Source organism: Malaclemys terrapin, chromosome 3 (assembly GCF_027887155.1).
Source record: "Malaclemys terrapin pileata isolate rMalTer1 chromosome 3, rMalTer1.hap1, whole genome shotgun sequence".
Classification (NCBI taxonomy): Eukaryota; Metazoa; Chordata; order Testudines; family Emydidae; genus Malaclemys; species Malaclemys terrapin.
In genome coordinates, this window is record NC_071507.1 from 184445285 (window position 1) to 184468011 (window position 22727).

The 22727-nt window shown below is 39.5% G+C and overlaps 1 protein-coding gene across 2 annotated transcripts in view; it reads right to left on the reverse strand.

Moving 5' to 3' along the window:
* Positions 1-22727, reverse strand: part of SMC6 (structural maintenance of chromosomes 6) — an 82151-nt gene that overhangs the window by 26482 nt on the left and 32942 nt on the right. For both annotated transcript variants that reach the window (XM_054024132.1, XM_054024133.1), the window contains exons 13-20: positions 17954-18118; positions 16359-16537; positions 14423-14624; positions 14142-14256; positions 8846-9006; positions 6135-6270; positions 3203-3283; positions 1207-1377 (exon numbers count right to left, since the gene is read on the reverse strand). In XM_054024132.1, coding sequence (XP_053880107.1) covers positions 1207-1377; positions 3203-3283; positions 6135-6270; positions 8846-9006; positions 14142-14256; positions 14423-14624; positions 16359-16537; positions 17954-18118 — 1210 coding nt within the window. The remainder of the gene's footprint in view (positions 1-1206; positions 1378-3202; positions 3284-6134; positions 6271-8845; positions 9007-14141; positions 14257-14422; positions 14625-16358; positions 16538-17953; positions 18119-22727) is intronic.

The following is a 22727-nucleotide window of genomic DNA, read 5'->3' on the forward strand; positions in this document are numbered from 1 at the left end:
AAATCTCCCTTGCTGAAGATTAAGCCAATTACCTTCATCTGATAGGAGGGACAATTGATCACAATCTTCTTTATAACAGCCCTTAACATATTTTGAAAACTGTTACCAGGCTCCCGCTCAGTCTTCTTTTCTGAAAATAACCAGTTTTTTAACATTTCCTCATAGGCAAGCTTTTCTAAACCTTTGATTATTTTTGCTGTTGATTTCTGGGCTATCTCCAGTTTGCCCTCACCATTCTTAAAATGTGGTGGCTGAAACTGGACACACTACTCCAGCTGAAGCCTTACTGGTGGCCAAGTAAAATAAAACGATAACTTCTACTTCCTTACATACAATGTTCCTGTTAATAAACCTCAGAATATTAGCCTTTTTGACATCACCATATTGTTGGCTCCTGTTCAATCTGTGAAACACCAGAACCCCAGACTCTTTCAGCAATATTACTGCCTAGCCTGCTATACCCCATTTTAAAGACATGCATTCAATTTTTCTTTCCTAAGGGTAGTACTTTGCACTTGTCTTTATTGAATTTCATCTGTTGATTTCAGACCAACTGGAGAATTTGTCAAGGTAGTTTTGAACTCTCATCCTGTCCTCCAAACCACTTGCAAACCCACCCAGCTTGGTGTCATCTGCAAATTTTATAGGCATACTCTCTAGTCCGTTATCCAAGTCATTAAATGAAAATACTGAATAGTACTGGATCCAGGACTGACCCCTGTTGGAGCCCACTAAATACATTCTCCCAGTTTGACAGCGAATCCTTGATAATTATTGTGAGTATGATCTGTCAATCAGTTGTGCATTGCCCTTATAGTAACTTAATCTAGATTCACATTTCCCTAGTTTGCTTATGAGAATGACATGTAGGACTGTATCAAAGGCCTTACTCTAATCAAGATATATCATGTCTACAGCTCCCCCCACATCAACTAGACCAGTAACCTGTCAAAGAAGGAAATTAGGTTGGTTTGGCATGGATTTATTCTTTACATATTGGCTATTTCATATCACCCTATTATTCTCTAGGTGCTTTCAAACTGATTGTTTAATAGTTTGTTCCAGTATCTTTCCAGATATCAAAGTCAGGCTGACTGGAATAATTCCCCAGATCCTTTGTTCCCCTCTTTAAAGATTAGTACTACGTTTGCCAACAAATGAAAATCAAATATGTTTTTAAAAGTTGTATATTTGTATGGTTTCTACCTTGACTGGACTGGCTATTCCTTCTACTTGGTGAAGTTTTTCTTTAATTTCTTCAAGTTTATGTTCAGCCATTCGTAGAATATTTTTCAATTCCTCCATTTTCCCCCTTTGCTGTTCCATATCCCGTTTAACAGATACCATCTTATGTTTGTTTTCTTGAGCTTCATCTTCCTGTTAGCATATAAACATAGGTTTGAAAATTAAGAGAAAAAATACCACCCTCGGTCATTGTACAAGATATTCATTTCAGAGTCACTTTTATGGATGTGAGATTACATGCAACAGTGTATTCAATTCTCTAATAAGAATGTCTATGGATCAATGGGCTAACTAACAAGCCCGGGAGGAGGATACTGAAGGGGGTTGTTACAGACAACCAAGTCAAACCAGAGAACTGAGAGTTTATTAGATGGCCAAAAAGCCATGATGGCAATCAACACAAATTAGAAAATTGATAAGGGAAGTTAAAAATATCAGGGAAAATATCATGACTGGCAGGTGTTGGAACAATAAGGAGTTTAGGTGTATTAATAGCAAAATAAATTACAGCAATACTATAGGCACAATACTATATGGAGATGGTAAAATTGTTAATAACAATGCAGAAAAGGCAGAAGTATTCAATAAATATTTCTATGCTGTACTGGAAAGAAGCAGAATGATGTACTTGTATCACATGAGGATGATGAAGCTTTTTTCCAGTACATTAGCTAACAAGAATATCTACGAGGGATAAAAATTACTTAAACAGGCTCAAAGAACTTGCACCCAACAGTGCTCAAAAGAGTTGGCTGAGAAGATTTCTGGCCCGTTGATGTTCACTTTTGGTAAATGTTAGAATACCAAGGAAATTCAAGACGACTGGAAGAATGCTAATGTTGTGCCAATACTCAAAAAGGGTAAGTAGGATGACTCAGTTAACTACAGACAGGTTAGACTGACCTCAGTCCCAGGCAAAACAGTGGAAAAGCTGATACAGATTCAATTAATAAAGAATTAAAGGATAAAAATATCATTAATGCAAGTCAACATGGTTTTATGGAAAATAGGTTTGATCAAACAAACCTTAACGAGATCAAAAGTTTAGTTGATAAAGGTAACAGGGTAGATATCATATACTTAGACTTACATAAGGAATTTGACTTAATACCACACAAAAATTATAAACTGCATGATAAATGGATTAAGGACTGGCTGGCAGATCTCAAAAGTAATTGTCAATGGGGAATCATCATTAAATGGGGGTGTTTCTAGTGGGGCTCTGCAGAGATTGGTGCTAGGCCCGATGCCATCACAGTACAATTTAAAAGGATGCTGCCATTATGGAGATGACTTAAGGTGGAGTCAAACATCTTGGTCTGTACAGATAGCACTGGAAACAAATGGGTTGCCTCATTTGCCCTAGGCACAGGAGTCTAAGTCAGTCTTCAACATTGTCATCAATGATCTCCAAGTATCCATTTTAAAAAGAATATTGAAAAATTGGAGAGCGTACAAAAAAGAGCCACAAAGATGATTCCAGGGTGAGAGAAAATGCCTTATAGTGTGAGGCTTAAAGAACTCAATCTTTTTAGTTTATCAGAAATATGATTGAGAGGTGACTTGATTACAGTGCAAAGAAAATATTGTGTACTAAAAGGCTTTTTAATCTAGCACAGAATGGAGTGACAAGAACCATAATAAGAAAATACCGGGTACTAAAAGGCTTTTTAATCTAGCAAAGAAAGGAGTAACAAGAACCAATGGCTGGAAGCTAAACCAGACAAATTCAGTCCGGAAGTAAGGCACAATTTTTTGTATATATTATTTTTTAAGCAAGGGTGATTAACTATGGGAACAAAGAGAAGTGGTGGATTCTCTCTCGTGTTGTCTTCAGATCAAGATTGGTTGCCGTCAGATCAAAACATGCTTTAGCCAAACACAAGTTTTCATTACTAGCATTTAAAAAAATAGAATAATACATCAAGGTAAGAAAGAATACATTAATCATTCTTACTAATGTGGAGATGTCTACTGATTGGTGTTCTTCTACATTCTCAAGATCTGCTATTTCTATGTTTATTCTTCTTATTTTCATCTGAAAAAGGAAACATTTTTTTCTTAGAAAGTTAAACAGGTAACCCAAAATACATACCAAAACAAGGACATTTTGATCCAGAAGTGCAGGCGCTCCGAAGAGAAGTAATTTTTAAAAATTACATTTGCATTAATTACATTTTTCTCAAAATAATGGACAGTAAAACTTTGCTATGTTACATAAAAAAAACCACCTTCAAATATTTTTCTGCAGTAGTTAAATTTTGGTCCATATGCTGATACTATACGACTGTTTATATGCACTTCAGTGCACATACTTCCATAATAGGACACTAGGCGATTGTTTACCTGATAATTTGAGCATCATTGGCCAATATAAGTGAACTGTAGAACCTAGCCTACTACTATAAAGAGGCATTCTGAGAACAAGAATGACGACTGATTGGAAAGAGATTTATAAGGAAAGGTAAAAGTAACTAAATATGCACAACTCAATTAAACAATAACTAAGGGAATATGGAGGGAAGGAAAGAGACATTTGCGACCCAAGGACCATTTGTGATGCCAATTGGAAGAGGGCACAGGAGGTCTTAAGGGCTACAGGGATCCCCTGGATAGGTATTTACATTCTAGTTCACCGAAATGTCTCTGAAGGTTTCTATTGAAAGCCTTTATCACACTGGTCATCATAATCTCTGCGAAATGTATATGCAAATAATATCTACAAATATACAGATATAGGTAGACATAGATAAAGAAATTATGTTCTTAAGGTCTTGTAGCAGTCGCATGCCCTGAGACTGATTCCATCAGACAGGAGGTGGAAGACCATTATCTCCCTTGCTTTCTGTTGTGTGTCTTACAACAGAAGTCTATTAACATAAAAAATTAAACGCCAATGCTGAGACTGTAGGGACTTCAGAAGGAAACTTAACAGGAACAATGGAAGGTGGGGTGTCTGTTTTAAAGGTAAAGAACAAAGGACTGGTCTTACAATATCTAGCAGTGCACAAAGATGCCCTGGCATCCTTCATCTGGGGGAAGACAGGCTACCAGCAGGCTTGGTCTCATGAAAGGTGGATCTCAGTCATCCTGGTTGAAGAATGCTGTGAGACAGCCTTTGGGGCAAGTAGTACTTTATTAGACAAGAGGGCATTTTATTAGCTGAGTTTAGGCACTAGTATATGTGGTACAATATTATTTTATTTGTAACTCTTTGTTTCCAATACAATATACTTAAATTTATCCAAAACCCTATTATCTGAACCTCTACATTATATACTCTTCCTACTGTATTTTCCACTCCATGCATCTGATGAAGCGGGTGTTAGCCCACGAAAGCTTATTTCCCAAATAAATATGTTAGTCTTTAAGGTGCCACAAGTACTCAACGTTGTTTTTGCTGATACAGACTAACATGACAACCACTCTGAAACGTGTCCACATTATGTGAATTCCTTCCTTGTCCTGCAGCATGAAATACATGCCCTCCGCAGCATGCATCATTTATCCTCCTGGGGGTCAAGGAAGGGATTCAGATAATGTGGAGGTTCGGATAATACAGCAAAGAGCCCTGGCCAGAAATGAGAGAAGGACAACAAGTCCCCAGCAGCAGGAAAGGTCACCCTGCTGCTGAATGGGTTCTGCAAGGCTACTGTCTTGGGAGTAAGCAAGCAACGTGGCCATGATAGTAGAGTTGCAAAGGGCTCCCTGCGCCGCTGCGGGGCTGGTGACACCCACCAGCACCTGGAGGTTGCAAGGTGCAAGATGGCTGTGGTCCTGGTGGGGCAGAGCAGAGTTCTGGCTGGGGGTCTCTGCTCTGCCTCACTAGGACTGCAGCCTCCCTACATGCCTGGTGCCTGCAGAGACAGGGTGTCACCAGCCCTGCAGGGAGAACTTTGCAGCCCCACAGTCAGGGGATTGAGTAAGTGGGGCAGAGCAGAGGCCCTCACAGCCAGGACTGCAAGGAAGATGGCTGTGGGGAAGGCCACCCCACTGCTGAATGGATGAATGGCTCCTGCCCTCCTGATTATCCAAACTTCCGATTATCAGAATCTATGCTATTCAAATAATTGGGGGTATAATGTATTTTTGTTTGTTATCACTCGAATCTATAGTCTTCATTAAATAAATTTACACTTGATTTTCTCTATGAATGAAAATAAGTATTGTCTGTTAGGTGGCTCTGTGTTAAGCTGTGGTGTACTGTTCCTTTGGGAACAGTTTGTCTGGTAATTCTGTGAATGTCCAATGGATAAGGAGCTCAATATCGCAAGGGACTGCTCGGAGGATTCGGGGTTTGGCATATGCCTATTGCTAGCTGCATGAGGGACAGCAGAGCCTGAGTGCTTGCGTGGCCTGTGGCTTGGAGAGTCAAGGAGTTGACCCGAGGCAGGTACAGACAAGGCTTCCTCACATTAAAAATGGGTGTTAGCAAGGTGCCTCACAACCTGGGTACCCCTAGGAAGTGTCACAACATTAATACATAAACAGCTGAAGGATGCAAATGCTAAACAGGAAGGTAAGTTACTTATGTTTGAATAAAACATAAACAAGGATTAATGGGATGAAATTAAGAAAAAGAAATTAGACTGAAGATCAGGAATACACATCCTAGAAAGCGGTATTTATTATATTGGTCTCCCAAGGAAAGTGAAAACCCTAGTGAGCATTCATAGAATAACAAGGGAAGCACGCGAGCATAAATCTAGCTGCATGATGCAAGGACACTTAACAACAATAGAGCCTGAGACTCTGCACATTTTTAAACAAAAGCAAAGCCACCAAATAAATATATGCGAAAATCACTTGTTTAAAAGTTTAAAAAAGACTAATACAATAGGCTAAAACAGATGCATTTTTGATTTTAGCAGTCTATTACATATTTCTACCTGTAATTCTTTTTGTTGTCTACGATAACGATTAAGATAATCTTCATTCTGTCTCGTCTCATTTTCATTGGAACATAAACGATGTTGAGATGTTGACAACTGTGCCATTTTGTTTTCAACTTCTTTCTGCAAGTGACTTAAAATATAAAATTTATCATAAGATTATATGCTCTCCAATTACAAATTCTACCAAATGGACTGAACAATGGCTATGAAACAAAAAAATTCTGATACAGGTGCTAATGACTGATAGGGAGATTGAATGCTTTATCACTAGCTCACTAGTTCATAATTGGTTATCATCTGATAGTTATTTAGTAGTCTCTGTTCAGTCCCTAGTGGGTATGCATTCATGTCAAATAAACCACCATCTCATTAAGAACCCTTATTGGCAGCCTTAGCAGAAAGGCCAAGTGCCTGAACTAAACTGTGTTATTACTTCTAAAAATGCTAGTATACTTTAAGACCAGACAGAACTGTGGTTGGAGCAAAGTAACTAAGTCTGTATGGAGAAACTTGGCTTACCACCTCCCATACTTGTTCTTTTTAAGAAGGATTTCAATCCTCAGGATTGTTAATATGGCACTTTTAGTGAGCAGTAAATTCACTTAAAAAGCAAAACAGACACTCTAGTTAACCTTCATATAGAGTGGACAAAATACTCATATATAGCTTTCATAACTGGAAATGGCAGTGGCAGCATCTCAGCCGACCATAGTAAAAAACACTTTTTGCAGTAAAACATGCATATTTCAAAATAGGCAATATAGTGGTAGTGTTTAAAAGAAACAACAGATTAAGCAGGATCCCAATATAAGGTTTAATAATATTTTTATAGTATAAGGCTTAATAAAAATATAATGTTTATAATACAAGAGACTAAAGGAAATGACATACTCGTCCCATCTATTTTATGTTCTAAGGGAGACTTTTTGTTGTGTGTGTGGTTTTTTTTTTTTTTTTTTAATATAAAAACACTTCCCTCCACTTACAAAATTTGCAACAGAAATATTGTAGCATTTTGGTAACAACTGAAAACTTGAAAAAAGTAGTGGACTTGAAACTGACTATTAACATAAGAGAAGCAGACTGGTTTATTTTAATAATCTAAATGGAGAAAAATATAAATACTAAACCACACCCTAAATAGCAAAAAGTTGTTATTAGAGCTCACCGAATTTTAAACATCTTAGGTGTTAATAAGTTAAGGAAAATTTCTTTTCAATACATTTTTAATTCAACAGTGCCCTATTTTCTCACTTCATCTGCATTATAGCTCAGCCCCCAAAATAAAGTATTTTAATGGTACTAATTGGAGTTGGTCAAAGAAGTTATTACCACCACCACTGAAATCTCTCAAGAATAAATGCTGGTTTTCTTTTAAAGCTTGCTATTTTGAAAAAGTAACCAGAATAATCAAGATGACTACATATAGCTGCACGTAGGTATGCCAAATGCTTGGAACTGAGGCCTGGCCTACACTACAGAGTTAGGTTAACACAAGACAGCTTACATCGATCTAACAATGTAAGGCCTGGTCCACACTAACCCCCCACTTCGGACTAAGGTACGCAAATTCAGCTACGTTAATAACGTAGCTGAATTCGAAGTACCTTAGTCCGAACTTACCGCGGGTCCAGACGCGGCAGGCAGGCTCCCCCGTCGATGCCGCGTACTCCTCTCGCTGAGCTGGAGCACCGGCGTCGACGGCAAGCACTTCCGGGATCGATCTGGGATCGATTTATCGCGTCTAGACAAGACGCGATAAATTGATCCCAGAAGATCGATCGCTTACATCGGACCAGGAAGTAAGTGTCTACACTAAAATTTTGCTCCCGCCAACATAACTGCCCTGCTATGCTGACTTAACTCCACCTCCATGAGAGGCACAGAGTCAATGTTGATGTAGTTAGGTTGACACAGTGTCAGTGTAGACCCTGCATTGCTTATATAGACTGTTACTGGCTTTCAAAAGTCATCCCACAATGTCCCAAATTGATACAAGTGCTCCTGGTGAGGATGCACACCACTGACATACAGAACTAAGTGTAGACATGCACAAGCAATGTAATTACTGCAGCAGCAGCTGTATGCCGACGTAAATTAGCTTGACTTAATTTTGTAGTGTAAACATGCCCTAACAAAACAGCTACAAATCTTTTAACAAAGGGCAATTGGCGTGAGGCTAATTTGGAATAGAAAAACTAAGTTATCTTACACTCAACCAAATCATAGTATTTTTAAAGACCTTTCATTTCAGGCTTGCTCTTTGGCTAAGGCTACAAAAATTAAAGGAAGGTAACTGGATTTCTCAGAGTAAGTTGCCTCTGCAAATCCCATGTCTTTGGGCCATATCCACATGCCACAAGCTCAAAACAATTAAGAAGGAACTCAAGAATATGAATCTATTACAAAAGGTACTTCTGGAAAATATATACGTGATTTTAATAAGTCTAATGAGGAAAAAAAACTTCACAAGAAAAAAGTGTGATGCAGGTACAGTCATGGAGTTAAGTCTACAAGAAAAGAAAGGTCAATTGAAGAGAAGGGTACCTTTTTCTACAATGCAGAGGGAAGGGTTCTTTTTTGATTTTGTGCTTTAAAACACTCCTGAAACCCTCAAACAGGAGTAGAAGGACAAAGAGCAAAAGATGTTACTTCTAACACCTTGAGAGAGAATACTTTACACTTCAGCAATACATGACACTAACCTTATTTCTGCTTCCACGTCTTTACTTAGGAATTTTGGCCTGGTATTATCAGATGAATAATAACGTCTCTCAAACACTTGATCACCCTCAGCAGTAAAAGCTTCTCTACAGTTTTTTGGAGGCCTGTTCCTCTGCATTACTTCACGAGCCTTTGGGTTACTCTGAAAAACATAGGTATTTTCTCATAAAAAGTACTCACAATGGCTAGCAATTTGAAATGTTATCTATATTTCTGATCCTTAGAGCACCCAAAGCTCTCACTGACTTCTACCAACCTCAGGGCATGGTATTTCTTGCTTTCAGAACAGTAAGAAAACTGAGTTTAAGATTTAAGAACTTGATCTGAAACTTAAGAAAAGTCTAAGTCCCTTACACTTGGAATAAAAAACAACCCACTTAAGAGTTACCTGGACCAATGAGTCTACTAAAGGGTCTTAAGTTGACAAAAATACTGATATTCAAGATGGAATACACCCTTAGATCATCTACTGAATCCATCTGGCAGTGTTCTTTGTACAGCTTCATTTTAAATCTCTCAATTAATGACTTTTTCCCTGTTTCCTTTGGAAAAATACTCCACAACTAAATGATTGTCTACATACAGAAAGTTGCACTGGTTTAACCAAAACACCTGAAAAATCACACCTTCAGTAAAACTGATGCAGCTTTGTTTAGGTCAAGCCCAGTATGCTTGGCATCCCATTTCTCTTAGGGTTACACTGGGGACTTATAGCAACATAACTACGTCTCTCAGGAGTGTAAAAAATTCACATCCCTGAGAGATGTTGCTATGCTGATCTAACCCCCACTGTAGACAGTGCTAGGTCGATGGAAGAATCCACCTCTCGGGGAGATGGATTACCTACACCAATGGGAGAACCCCTCTCTTGGGCGTAGGTAGTGTTTATACTTAAGTGCTACATTGGTGTAGCTGCAGCATTGCAGCTGTGCCGCTGTACATGTTTAAATGTAGACATACCCTTAGTTACATCTCCTTCTACTGACTTATAACCAATCCTCTCTCCCTCTGATCTTCACACCATTCAAACACATAGGTCTAGTCTACACTAGAAAATTAGGTTGGTATTACATCACTCAGGGTGTGAAAAATCCACATCCCTGAGTGACACACTCAAACCAACCTAACCTCCAGTGTAGACAGTGCCTCTTGGGCAGGAGAATTACCTACACCGATGGGAGAATCCTCCCCTTAGCGTAGGCAGTAACTTCACTGAAGTGCTACAGCAGTGCAGTTGCGCTACTGCAGCATTTTAAATATAGACAAACCCTTAGAGGACTGTGTCCTGTTACTTACCCAAGCAATATTTATCAGAAGAAAGAAATTAATCAAATACTTGTAATACTAGTTTCTTTCCTCATAAGCCATTATTTCCTGCCCCGTAATCCGTTTTCTTGCTCCTCTCCAAATTCCCTGCAATTTTCTTTATCTTTCAGAAATTAAGATGCCCAGAACTAGGAGCAGTATGTTAAGTGCAGTACAGACAGAGCTAATCCCGTTAGCATTTTCTCCCTTGCCATATTACATTGTAAACTTGCATCTATTTTGCTGTAAACCAGAACTTCAGGGGGAGGGGGGGGGGAGAAAGAGGGAGAAAGGGTCTCAGATATTACTGCTTTTCAAAGCTTAGTCTACATTAGGAAACGGACAACTGCCAGCAATGGGTCTCTCTGAACCAGGGTGGATAAAAATCAATGACTTTATAAAAAAAAAAATGGATTTTTTTTATTTAAATTGGATTTTTTTGATAAAATGCTTTTTAAGGAAAAAAGCCATCTAAAGATAGTTTTAATTAAGATAAATTATAGCTCAAAGATATCTCATCATGGAATAGGGATTATAAATTCTAATTCTATAGTATGAGAATAAATTCATATAATGTTTAAGAAAAGTTTTGTAAAAGAATTCCAATAGTTCATGGATTAGGGACCCAATTTTATGGGGTTCCAGGGGCTTCTGTATAGATTATTTAGGTTAATCTTTCTATCTACCCAATGGGACACAGTGCTAAGTCTAGAAGATACCATCAGAGATGCTTAGTTTTGCAGTTCTCAAACTGTGGATTTGTGTCTCCAGAGATAATATGCTTGTTAATAGCAAAAAAAAAAAAAAAAAAAAAAATTAAATAAATTATGTATAGAGGTGAGAAATAACAGACCTCAACTCTATTGTCCCTCTGCAAATTTGTGTACACAAACTCAATCCCTTACCTCTCTCTAAAAGTGCAAAATTTCAAAAAGTTCAATGAATAGAAGATTGTTGGGGGCGGAATAGATCTGGACAAGGAAAAGAAGTCTGGAGATAAATGTGAGAAGGGAGGGACAAGCAGTAGAAACAAAAGTGAAACTGTTTGAGCAGCATATTCCAGAAGTCTTGAGGTCTTTCTGAGTGTAGCCTTCATTAACTTGAGATCTACCATACCATTCTCACACTAGAAGGGAAAACCTATAATGGCAGCAGGCCGTAAAAGAGACCCAATTTGGGTCTCATATCTCTGAGTTGTGAAGAATATGTATTAAGGTTATACCAACCAACAAGAATGCACTTTTATGTAGAAATCCATGATTAAATTGAGTCTTCCTGATTAGTGATTTAAATCAATTTGATTCAAATCAAATCCACCCTGCTTTGAACCAGTGACAAGAACTGTTTAACTGCTAACAAAACTGGAACAAAATTATTTAACTCGTTTAAAGAAAACCTTTTTGAAACACAGCTTTCTGAGGGTGCTGAAAATAGCTTTGACCAACAGACAAAGGCAGTTAAACAGTTTTCAGCTCTGGTTCAGGTGGACCTACTGTCATCAACTACTATCAGTAACAGGTTAAATTTCCAACTGTAGATGTTCTCTGTTGTGTCCTTAATATTAGATATAGATTTTAAGGGCAGAAGGAATTATCCGAATCACGTAGTCTGACTTCCTGCGCTACTGCAGGCCACAGAAACTCAACCATCCACTCCTGTAATAGTCCCATAACCTCTTGCTGAGTCTTGATTTAAGAACTTTCCATTACAGAGAATACACGATTTACTCTAGTTCAAACCAGCAAGTGACCCATATCCCATGCAGCAGCAGAAGGCAAAAAACCTCTAGGGTCTCGCCAATATGACCTGGGGGAAATTCCTTCCTGACCCCAAAAATGGTAATCAGTTAGACCATGACCATGTGGGTGAGAACCACTTGGAAAAAATTCTCTGTAGTAACTCATACCGCTCCCCACTAGTGTCCCATCTCCAGCCATTGGAGATATTTGTTAATAGAGGGCACAAATGGGCCCTACATCACTGTAGGCAACCTCATCATATATCCCCTCCATAAACTTATCATGGTCAGTCTTGAAGCCAGTTAGGTTTTTTTGCCTATACTATTCCCCTCAGAAGGCTGTTCTAGAACTTCAGTCCTCTGACAGTTAGAAACCTTTGTCTAATTTCAAGCCTAAATTTGTTGATGGCCAGTTCATATCCATTTGTTCTTGTGCCAACATTGGCCCTTAACTCCAATCTCTCTGGGATGTTTATCCCTCTGATATATTTATAGAGAGCAATCATATCTCCCTACAGCCTTCATTTTATTAGGTTAAACAAGCCAAGCTCTTTAAGTCTCCTTCATAAGGTAGATTCTCCATTCCTCTCATCATCCTACTAGCCCTTCTCTGCATTTGTTCCAGTTTGAATTCATCTTTCTTGAACACAGTATTCCAGATGTGATCTCCCAGTGTCTTCTACAATGGAAAACATCACTTCCCTATCTTTACTGGAAATACCTCACAGGATGCATCCTAGGACTGTGCTAGCCTTTTTCACAGCTGCATCACACTGGCAGCTCATAGTCATCCTGAGATCGATCAATGCACGCAGATCTTTCTTGTCCTTTCGCTTACAACTGCTAAGTCCCAATTTTATATCAAAAATTCTTTTAAGTAAACCATTAACCTTGCATATTGCACTGTTACATTTCATCCCATTTCTATTACTCCAATTTCAAAGTTCATCTAAATTTTCTTGTGCGATATTCCAGTCCTCTTCTGTATTGGCAATACCACGCAAACTCTACATCATCCGCAAATTTTATTAGCATACTCCCATTTTTTGTGCCAACGTTATAAATGAAACTTTTAAATAAGACTGGTCCCAAGACCCATCCATGGGGAACTCCATTAGTAACCTTCCATCTGCCTGACAATTCACCTTTTGTATGACCCGCTGTAGTCCCTCATTTAACCAGTTCCTTACCCACTTTTCAATTCTCATAGTAATCCACATCATCTCCAATTTAACTAATAATTTCCCATGTGGAATTGTAATAAATGCTTTCCTAAAATCCAAATAGATTAGATCTACTGCATTTCCTTTTTCTAGAAAATCAGTTATCTTCTCAAAGAAAGATTAAGTTGATCTAGCATGATCTACCTTTTTTAAAATCATGTTGTATTTTATCCTAATTACCTTTTACCTCTATGTCCTTAACTAATTAATCTTTCAAAATTTGTTCTAAGACCGTGCATACAATTTAGGTCAAACTAAGGGGTCTGTAGTTTCCTGGATCACTCTTTTCCCCCCTTTGGCCTTGCAGTTTCATGTGCCAGTTCCGTTAATATTCTTGGATGGGGGTTATCCAGGACCCCCTTTTTAGCCTATTAAGTGAGGTGCTGTTTTAAGCACAAATCTTGGTCCACTTGAGTCTTATTTTTAAAGGAGTGGCAAATGAAGAACCTCTCTTTAATGTGCCCCTCTCCTCGGCACAACTAACAGCACATATGAGGGTCGTTATTGGGAACAGCCACCTCACATGAAGGACAGTTCTCAAACCCTGGTGAGGGCATAGCACTATATAACACTAACACAAATGAAAGCTAACAAACTAACCACTAATTACAGGGTACTACTAATTATATACAAATAACTGATGTCAAAAATCCATGATGAAAAAAAACACATGGGAAGCTCTGACTCCAACATGAAGGATGTAAGCAGGATTGGGGCTGTGTTGCCTTTATATAGCCATGGAAAGGTCTTAGGGCCAGAGAGCAGGAGCACCACTCCTATGGGTGCTGCTAGGAAAAGCTCTCTGGCTTCAGTGCACTGGCTGTGTGCACATGTGTGTACTGAGTAGAATACACATCTGCAACCACTCAAAGAAGAATGCCTTGTTTCCATAGGTATCTTGGGGCAGCAAGAAGCAACCAGGTTGCCTTTTTTTAATTACAAAAAGCCTCAATAGCATATAAATTCCTATTAAAACTTATAGCAAAAACAAATATGGCAGTTATGTCCTACCTTAATTAGTAGGATTGTTTCTATACTCCTCATGTCAATCAAACAATTAGCAACCACTGCATTATCTATTTCTAAAGCTGTAAGGACTGATGGGAATTCTGGATGGTGAACGGCCCTATGAGAAAAGAAACAAAACTAAAATGTACATATTTAAACAGTGCAAACCGCTTTAAAAATTCACATGACCGTACATTAAAAAATGCACTGTATATTGGAGTTACTATTAAGCCATTTGGATCAAGATTCTGAAGAAGCAATTTTATTCAAAACTTGGAACTCACCTGGGTCTGACATCATACACTTCATTTCGAAACCTACTGACAATTATTTGGGGCCGATATCCAGATGTATAAAACTTTGACATCAGTGTCTGAAGTGTTCTCTCATCATGATGATTATCACAACAAAATGCCTGCAGTAGGCTTTTTAAGCAGGTTTCAACAGCCAAAGTAAGTTCAGCATCTTTGAGACTAATGAAAGCACCTAAATATAAACAAAAAAGTCAAGACTTCAGAGGCACAGTGTCAAATATATTTGAATATGTAAGTGCAATGAAAATGTAACTACATTATTCTTTGTTTTAGTTTTAAAAAAACATTTGAGAACATATATTTAATTTTTTTTAAGCTCAGGTTAGATTTTCTAAGCAATAATGTAAATACAAATAGATAATTTGTTCTCTTACATGCAAATTTCTCTTCTCACAAACACTTTGAGAAGCAGACCCTCACAATGGGTAGGTCCTTTCCCCTGAAATCTCTGGAAGCAGTTCATGGCTAAATCCATGAATCTCCAAGGTAGCATTCTTTGAAATGCTTCCAGTTCCATGAGCAGGGCCAGACAGGCAAAACTACAAGGTCTCAATGTGTAGAAAAGATTATGGCGTTTGGAGGAGGGATTTAGGTTTATTAGGAAATGGGAAACCTTTTAGGAAAGGAGGAGCCTATACAGGAAGGATGGGCTCCACCTGCACCAAAAAGGAAATCAGATTGCTGGCATGTAAAATTAAAAAGATCTTAGAAGAATTTTTAATTTAAGGCTGGAGAAGGCTGATAGGTACAGAAGAGCACACGGTTTGGTCAGACACATCCCTTAGGACAGGGGTGGGCAAACTACAGCCTGCAGGCCGGATCTGGCCCCTCAGGGCTTTGGATCCGGCCCGCAGGATTGCCCCCCGTGGCGCTGCGAGCCCTGCACTGCTCTAAGAAGCGGCTGGCACAATGTCCCTGCGGCCCCCGGGCAGGGGGGCAGAGGACTCCGTGTGTTGCCCTTGCCTCCAGGCACTGCCCCCCGCAGCTCCCATTGGCCGGGAACGGAGAACTGCAGCCAATAGGCGCTTCGGAGGAGGTACCTGGAGGCGTGGCAAGGGCAGTGCATGCGGAGCCCTCTACCCCCCCTCCCTCAGGGGCCGCAGCGCTTCCTGGAGCAGCACGGGGCTGGGGACAGGGCAGGCAAACAGGGAGCCTTCCCTGGCCCCGGTGCACGCCACTGCCATCCCGAAGCCGCTTTAGGTAAGCGGCACCAGGCCAGAGCCCGAACCCCTCCTACCCCCCAACTCCCTGCCCTAAGCCCCCTCGTACACCTGCTCTGAGCTCCCTGCTTCACCCTACACCCCTGTGCACCCCAACCCCGTCCTGAACCCCCTGCCACATCCCAACCCCTGCCCTGACCCCCCTCCCGCAGTCCGCACCCCTGCCCTGACCCCCCTCCTGCACTCCACACCCCTCCTCCACTCCAACCTCCTTCCCTGCATGGACTCAAATGGGAATTTACAACTATAAAGCTGGGGTGTTTTGCCATGGAACTCTGGGTTCAGTCCTGCAAAGCCTCGGAGCATCAGATCGCAACCGACAAGAGCCCAGCTCCACACTCATGCTCAATCTAACTGGCCATTAGATTGACTCGAGCTACAACAGACTGGTAACTATAAACATCAACTGGCGTGAGTGAGAGAGTGTGTGTGACTGAACAGCATATGCTAACTGTTGTATTTTCAACAAATGCGGCGTATTTGCCTTTTCCTCCATAAAAAATCCCGTGTGCTTTGTATAGTCTAACATATTTAGTCTAGGAAATTCAGACCTTAAGAGAATTGGACATCATGCCCCTTAAGTGACAAATACTTTTCAAAAAGGCTCCGTGTTCACATGACCAAGTGTACAGTGGGACTCTATAAAGGCAAACTTTTTACGTTCCTTTATGCAAGGGCTATCTTACCTAAAGGTCCAATAGGTTTGTGTTTAAAATGTCCTTTTCTATAGGCATCTTCAATTTCTTCAAGAAGGACTGGCACATATTGTCCAAATCTTTTCAATCTATTTGTTTTACTGTCTGTCAGCTCCTTCAGCTGTCTTTGCTTGGAATCCAATGCTTGTTTCACATCAAGTTCTTCTCGCCTGAGGAAAGGAAAGGCTACTGAAACATTTTGTAACAAATTTACATTGACTTTAATTAATATAGCAACTTTTGACACAATTTTATCAGTTGTCAAATTTAGCAGTCAGACTTTCTTGTTGTCGTAACAAAACTTGTTACAATTGGAAAAAGGACTTAGGCTTCAAAATATTTGAGAGAGAAAGAAAGAATATGCTGAACTATCCTCATTGCTTTAGAGTATATGGATTTGAAAAACATTTTCATTTGTACCAAGGTGACATGCCCAGAGCAGCAATACAACACAAGCAAGAGTATCAATAATAAAAACAGAAAGAAAGATTTCCAAGATAACTTCAAAAAGTACATAGTAATAATATCAGAAGTGTGACAACGGAAAGGAATGTCACTAACTCAATGTTAGGTGTACACAGGCTTAAACTGAAATGTGAACAAGGTAGAGATGTAACAGAGGGTCCTGTGGCACCTTTAAGACTAACAGAAGTATTGGGAGCATAAGCTTTCGTGGGTAAGAACCTCATTTCTTCAGTCTTGCATCTGAAGAAGTGAGGTTCTTACCCACGAAAGCTTATGCTCCCAATACTTCTGTTAGTCTCAAAGGTGCCACAGGACCCTCTGTTGCTTTTTACAGATTCAGACTAACACAGCTACCCCTCTGATACTTGAAGGTAGAGATGGTATCATTATATTAAGTGAGCTCAAGATAGTGTAAGCTAGAATATGAACATGAGTTCCGTTGTACAGGTGAGCTTATCAGAAGAGGCTTGATAAATGCAATTTATAAATATGGTTCTACCATTTATCTTATTGGTATCATCATTTCATAAATAGTATGCACAAACCAATGATATACAAACGTTTGGGAAATATCAGTAGAATTCAAGTGGTAATCATGTTATAAATGTAATTAGTAGTCCAGTATCTTGCAGAAACATTCTTCTAGGTAACAACACACCAATAAGAAACAATTTTGATGTAGAAGTAAGATAGTGGGAATTAAGGAAGATTAACAGGACTAATATGAGAAGAGTAAGCAACATATGCCAAATCCCTTATTATATTACGGAGACAACCACCATTATCTGCCTTTGAGTTTTAAAAAAATCTGATTTTTATTTGAAAACACTGGTTTTCACCCACCCTATCTTAGATTAAATCAGATTTTAATTTTAGCACTCCATTTCAGCATTAATGCAAGCACATTTTGTATTTTGTGCTGAGAACTTTCAAATTTAGTCTCACTGTGGATGATGGACAAAGAAGTACCAGATCATAAGCTGTTTTGGGAGAATTAGGACTAAAAAATAAATTAAGTATAGTGCTGCATGGAGTACTTTGAAATACAGGTAATGAAGCAGAACACCTATTGCCACTTGTAGTAAAGAAACATTGACAATTAAAAACAAAGTTAAACTTACTTGAGTCTAGCATGTTCTTCCTTGGATTTGTAGACAGCCTGCTGAAACCGATCCATCTCTTGACCCATCATGACCTCTTGATCATGGACGGTCTTCAACTGGTCTTTCAAATGGGCTATTTTTTTCTGTCTTTCCAACTTTTCAGACTCTGAAACTTGATCAGCACTGTAACAGTACACAGACCACAATTCAATATTTTAAAATCACACAGAATGGATGACAGTGAAAAGAACAAAAATACTGTACAATTGTTTAAAACATACATTTTAGCATTTAACAGGTTTTATTAAGCAAGCATATCCAACATTATTCAACAGCAGAAAAACCTGTCTGTTGTCTGGCTTGCATGTGACACTTTCTAAATAAATGCAAGATCTATTTGGGATCATGATCACATATAGTCTGGCTGATAACAATGAATTTCCCTTACCCAAAACAAAATTAAACATTTCCAAAATAAACTAAAAAAAGCAATTAGATAAGTAAATAAAATTAGATATGGAGGTGTGTTAATTTAAGGCAGGATCTACATCTAAGAAACACAGAAGGGTAACTATGGCTACCTACCACAGGTGCACAATGCAGAACAAAGAATTTATCTATTTTTAATATTGTAGAAATTGAACAGGTTTTTTCATGTTTGTTTTAAAACGCACATCATGGCAATGTCTATCTTGCTTTCTTTGAGCAATAAGTGCTCTATAACAATAAGCAGTTCCCACAGAAAAAACTGGAAATAAACCTTGTAACTAAACATAAATACAAAATAAAATAAGGTTGTTTTTGTTTTGCCCAACACTCCCCCCTTTAAACAACACACGTACAGTATGTTTAGAACCTGTACCACATATATTACAAGTTATAGGACCTGAGTGTCATCCATTCTCCCTGACACTGCTCAAATAACCAGTCCCTTATGATATAAGCACAAATGTTATCAATTTGCTCATGCGACATTCATTTTACAAAGCAAGTTTGTGTCTTACTGCAAGGTGTGGATGCACACAACAAATACAATGTTTTCCCTTTGTCTCCCTAGTGCCCTTCTGTACAGAACTTGCAGGAATTTATACCACAGCTTGATGATGAAATCAACACTATGCCTATGACCCTAAAGAGCCCCTGGATGTGTAAAGTATCAAAAGCTTATATCATACTGATCATCATAAGCCTTGCAAGAGGTATATATGGGTGTTACGCAACAAGTTGTATGATTATACTAAAAATATGTTTAAAGTAAGCAAGGATGATATACAAAATTTTTACATTAATTTACCTGTCTGCCTAGATCTTCAAATGCAGAATAAGTCAAACACAAAGGAAGCCCTATTTACATGTCAAGTCAACAGGAAAACATGCTGGCTGGGGGGAGTGGAGAGGAGAGTTGTAATCAGCATGGGACGCCAAGGCCACAGGGTGTTATCTGGTCTCTGGGGTCAAAACAATGTTTTGGAGAAATATAACCTGAAGCAAAAAGACCTTCTGTTATCCATTTACTGAGGAGAACCCAGTAGATCCTGATTTGACTGAAAAATCAGCAAGCTCTACAGAAAAACTGATTGTGAGAAAACTCCTTTAGTCAAAGGACTGGCTGGTAGGGAGTAGTCTGTTGTAAAAGAAGTAGAGCCTTTGATCACAACTGAGCCTGGACTAGGGCTCAGGGTTTCCCTAATCAGCAGGCCTCTCAAAGCAGCCAAGCGGTCAGCCAGCACACAGAGCTGAAAACAGGGTGAGTATGATGTTCTGGGGTTTATTTATTTATTTAGGACAGCAGCTTAGGGGGGAAGGCTATTACAGCTACAGAAGCAGCAGTGGTAGGGGCTCGAGGAATGGAATGGACAATAAAGATGCCTGGATGTGGAAGCTGCGAGATATACATTATTCTAGAGAGGGTACCTGAATGGTGCTTCATTTGTACATTATTCTAGAGAGGGTACCTGAATGGTGCTGCCTGACAGATCTGATGGAAGAGAAGATCCGAGGTCTAGAGATGCAGCTAGACACTATAGTTGAGTTTCGATGGGAATTTCATCAGATGATGGAGGCTGAAGGGAAAACTCAAGACTTGCAGATACAAGCTGGACCAGATAACTGTGAAGATAGATTGCTGGATGAGGAAGGTGGCCAATGAAAGCATGTGACTATGAGAAAAAGGCAGAAAAAAAAAGACTGACTAGCAAAAGAGCAGAGGAGTGTGTTTGCTGAGTTGCAAAATGAAGGAGTGAGGCAAGTAGTAACAGAAGAGCAGCTAAGTCCTACAAGAAGAGGGAAAGTCAATGGAGATAGCCAGAGCTCAGAGCCCCGGGAGGATAAAGGATGACTCACGAAGATTTCAAATGAGAACAAAAGACAAGACGACTTGCAACCAGAAAGAACAGAAGGAAGGAGGCAGGCCAGAGAATTGCACCAACACCAGGAAGAGAGGGGGTATGTGACTGAAGACTCCCTACCAAGAACAGCAAACAGGCCTGCCACCAGAGCTGATGCAGAGACCAAAAGGATGGGCTGTCTGCCAGGAGCTAAGATATGAGATGTGGACCTGAGGCTGAAGAAGATCATAATGGGAGCAGGAAAGAATCCAAGTGTCCCTCACGTGGGAGCAAATACACCTCTACCCCGATATAATGCTGTCCATGGGAGCCAAAAAAATCTTACCGCGTTATATCGAACTTGCTTTGATCCGCCGGAGTGCGCAGCCCCACCCCCCTGGAGCGCTGCTTTACTGTGTTATATCCAAATTCATGTTATATCGTGTAGAGGTGTAATACTGTTAGATTCTCACTGGAACACACCAAGGAAGACTATGCCAGGCTGGCGAAGATGATTAAAGAAATAGAGGCTCAGGTGATCTTCAGTGGGATTCTACCTGTCCCTAAAGGAGGAGAGTGAAGACGAGACAAGATTATGATGATCAACAGATGGCTCAGGAAATGGTGCTATAAGGAGGGCTTCGGGTATTAAAGGGTATGTGCCATTCTGGAAAGACAGAAATAAAGGCAAAGGTGGTGGAGTAGCATTGTGTACTAATGACAAAGTAGACTGCAAAGAAACTAGAAGTGATGAAATGGACAAAAAATGAATATGTTTGGGTCAAAATCACTGAGAAAGATACGGAACAGAGGCTCTAATAGGATAGTGCCTGGTGTCTGCTAGATTCCCAGGATCCCATCTGGATATTAAATTAAAAATGTCCCTATCCATAAATACTACTGGGAAGTGTGTGATTATGGGAGACTTTAATGTCCCAGGTCCAGATATGAGCACAATTGTTACTAATACCAATAGGGCCCAGGTATTCCTGGATGTGATAGCTCCTAAGTGAATGACCTTGAATTTGTCAGCTAACAAGATTTTTTGCTATAAGCTGGGGACATATCAGTTGGAAATGACAGAGAAGGAGAAAGACCTGGGTGTATTTGTTGATCACTGTGAGCCATCAATGTGATGCAGCCATGAAAAAGGATAATGCAATCCTAGGATACATCCAGCAAGATATTTCCAGTAAAGACAGGGAAGTGATAATTCCATTGTAGAAGGCACTGGTGAGACCTCCTCTAGAATACAATTCTAGAATGCAATTCTAGAATGCAATTCTGGTCTCTCATGTTTAAAAAAGATGAATTCAAACTGGAATAAGTGCAGAAAAGGGCTACTCAGCTGATTAGAGGAATGGAATACCTACCTTATGAAAGGAGATTAAGGAGCTTGACTTGTTTAGCCTAATGAAATGAAGCCTGATATGACTGCTCTCTATAAATATATCAGAGGTATAAACACCCTGGAGAGAGAGGAGTTATTTAAGGGCCAGTGTTAGCACAAGAACAAATAGGTATAAACTGGCCATCAATAAATTTAGGCTTGAAATTAGACCAAGGTTTCTAACCATCAAAGGAGTGAAGTTCTAGAACAGCCTTTAAGGGGTGTAGCGGGGGCAAAAATCCTAACTGGCTTCAAGACTGAGCTTGTTAAGTTTATGGATGGGATGATTAGACTGCCTACAGTGGCATGTGGCCCATCCATGAGTGCTATTAGTAAATATTTTAACGGCTGGAGATGGGACACTAGATGGGAAGGACTCGGAGTTACAATGGAGAATTTTTTTCCAGGTGTCTTGTTAGTGGGTCTCGCCCATATGCTCAGGATCACCATATTTGGACTCTGGAAGGAATTTTCCCACAGGTCAGATTGGCAGAGACCCTGGGGGTTTTTCACCTTCTTCTACAGTGCGGGGCACAGATCACTTGCTGGTCTGAACTACAGTAAAGGGTCGATTCTCTGTAACTTGAAGTTACAGAGAAAAAAAGGCAAACTATTTTCTTTAAAAGTAGAAAATAAGGATTAAAATAAACACGCAAGAGTTAAAAGATCAAATGAGGAACAAGAAACAGGCAATCATGGCAGTTCATGTATGGTTAAATAGTAACAAAAGTGGAAGTTTGGGGGGTTTTGAGCCCTTGCCTAAGTGTTTTACATTCCTCTTGCCCTCCAACTGTTTATCGTTTGCCTTAGACTATATGTATATTCCTGCATCTAGGTCAGACTTCTGAATGGTATAGCTTTAAATTCTTCTGTCAAAGGATTTAGCCCTGTTAAGAGCAATAAATGGGCAAGTAACTTTTCTTTTTCTTTTTTAAATCAAACCTCAATTCCCTACCCCCAGCCAAAAAATTCACTCTTTCACCAGAAATGTGTGTCAAATAAACTCACAGATGACTATAGTAGGTGCCAATCACACTAAAGACAACACACAAAATAGCAAGAATACAACCACTAC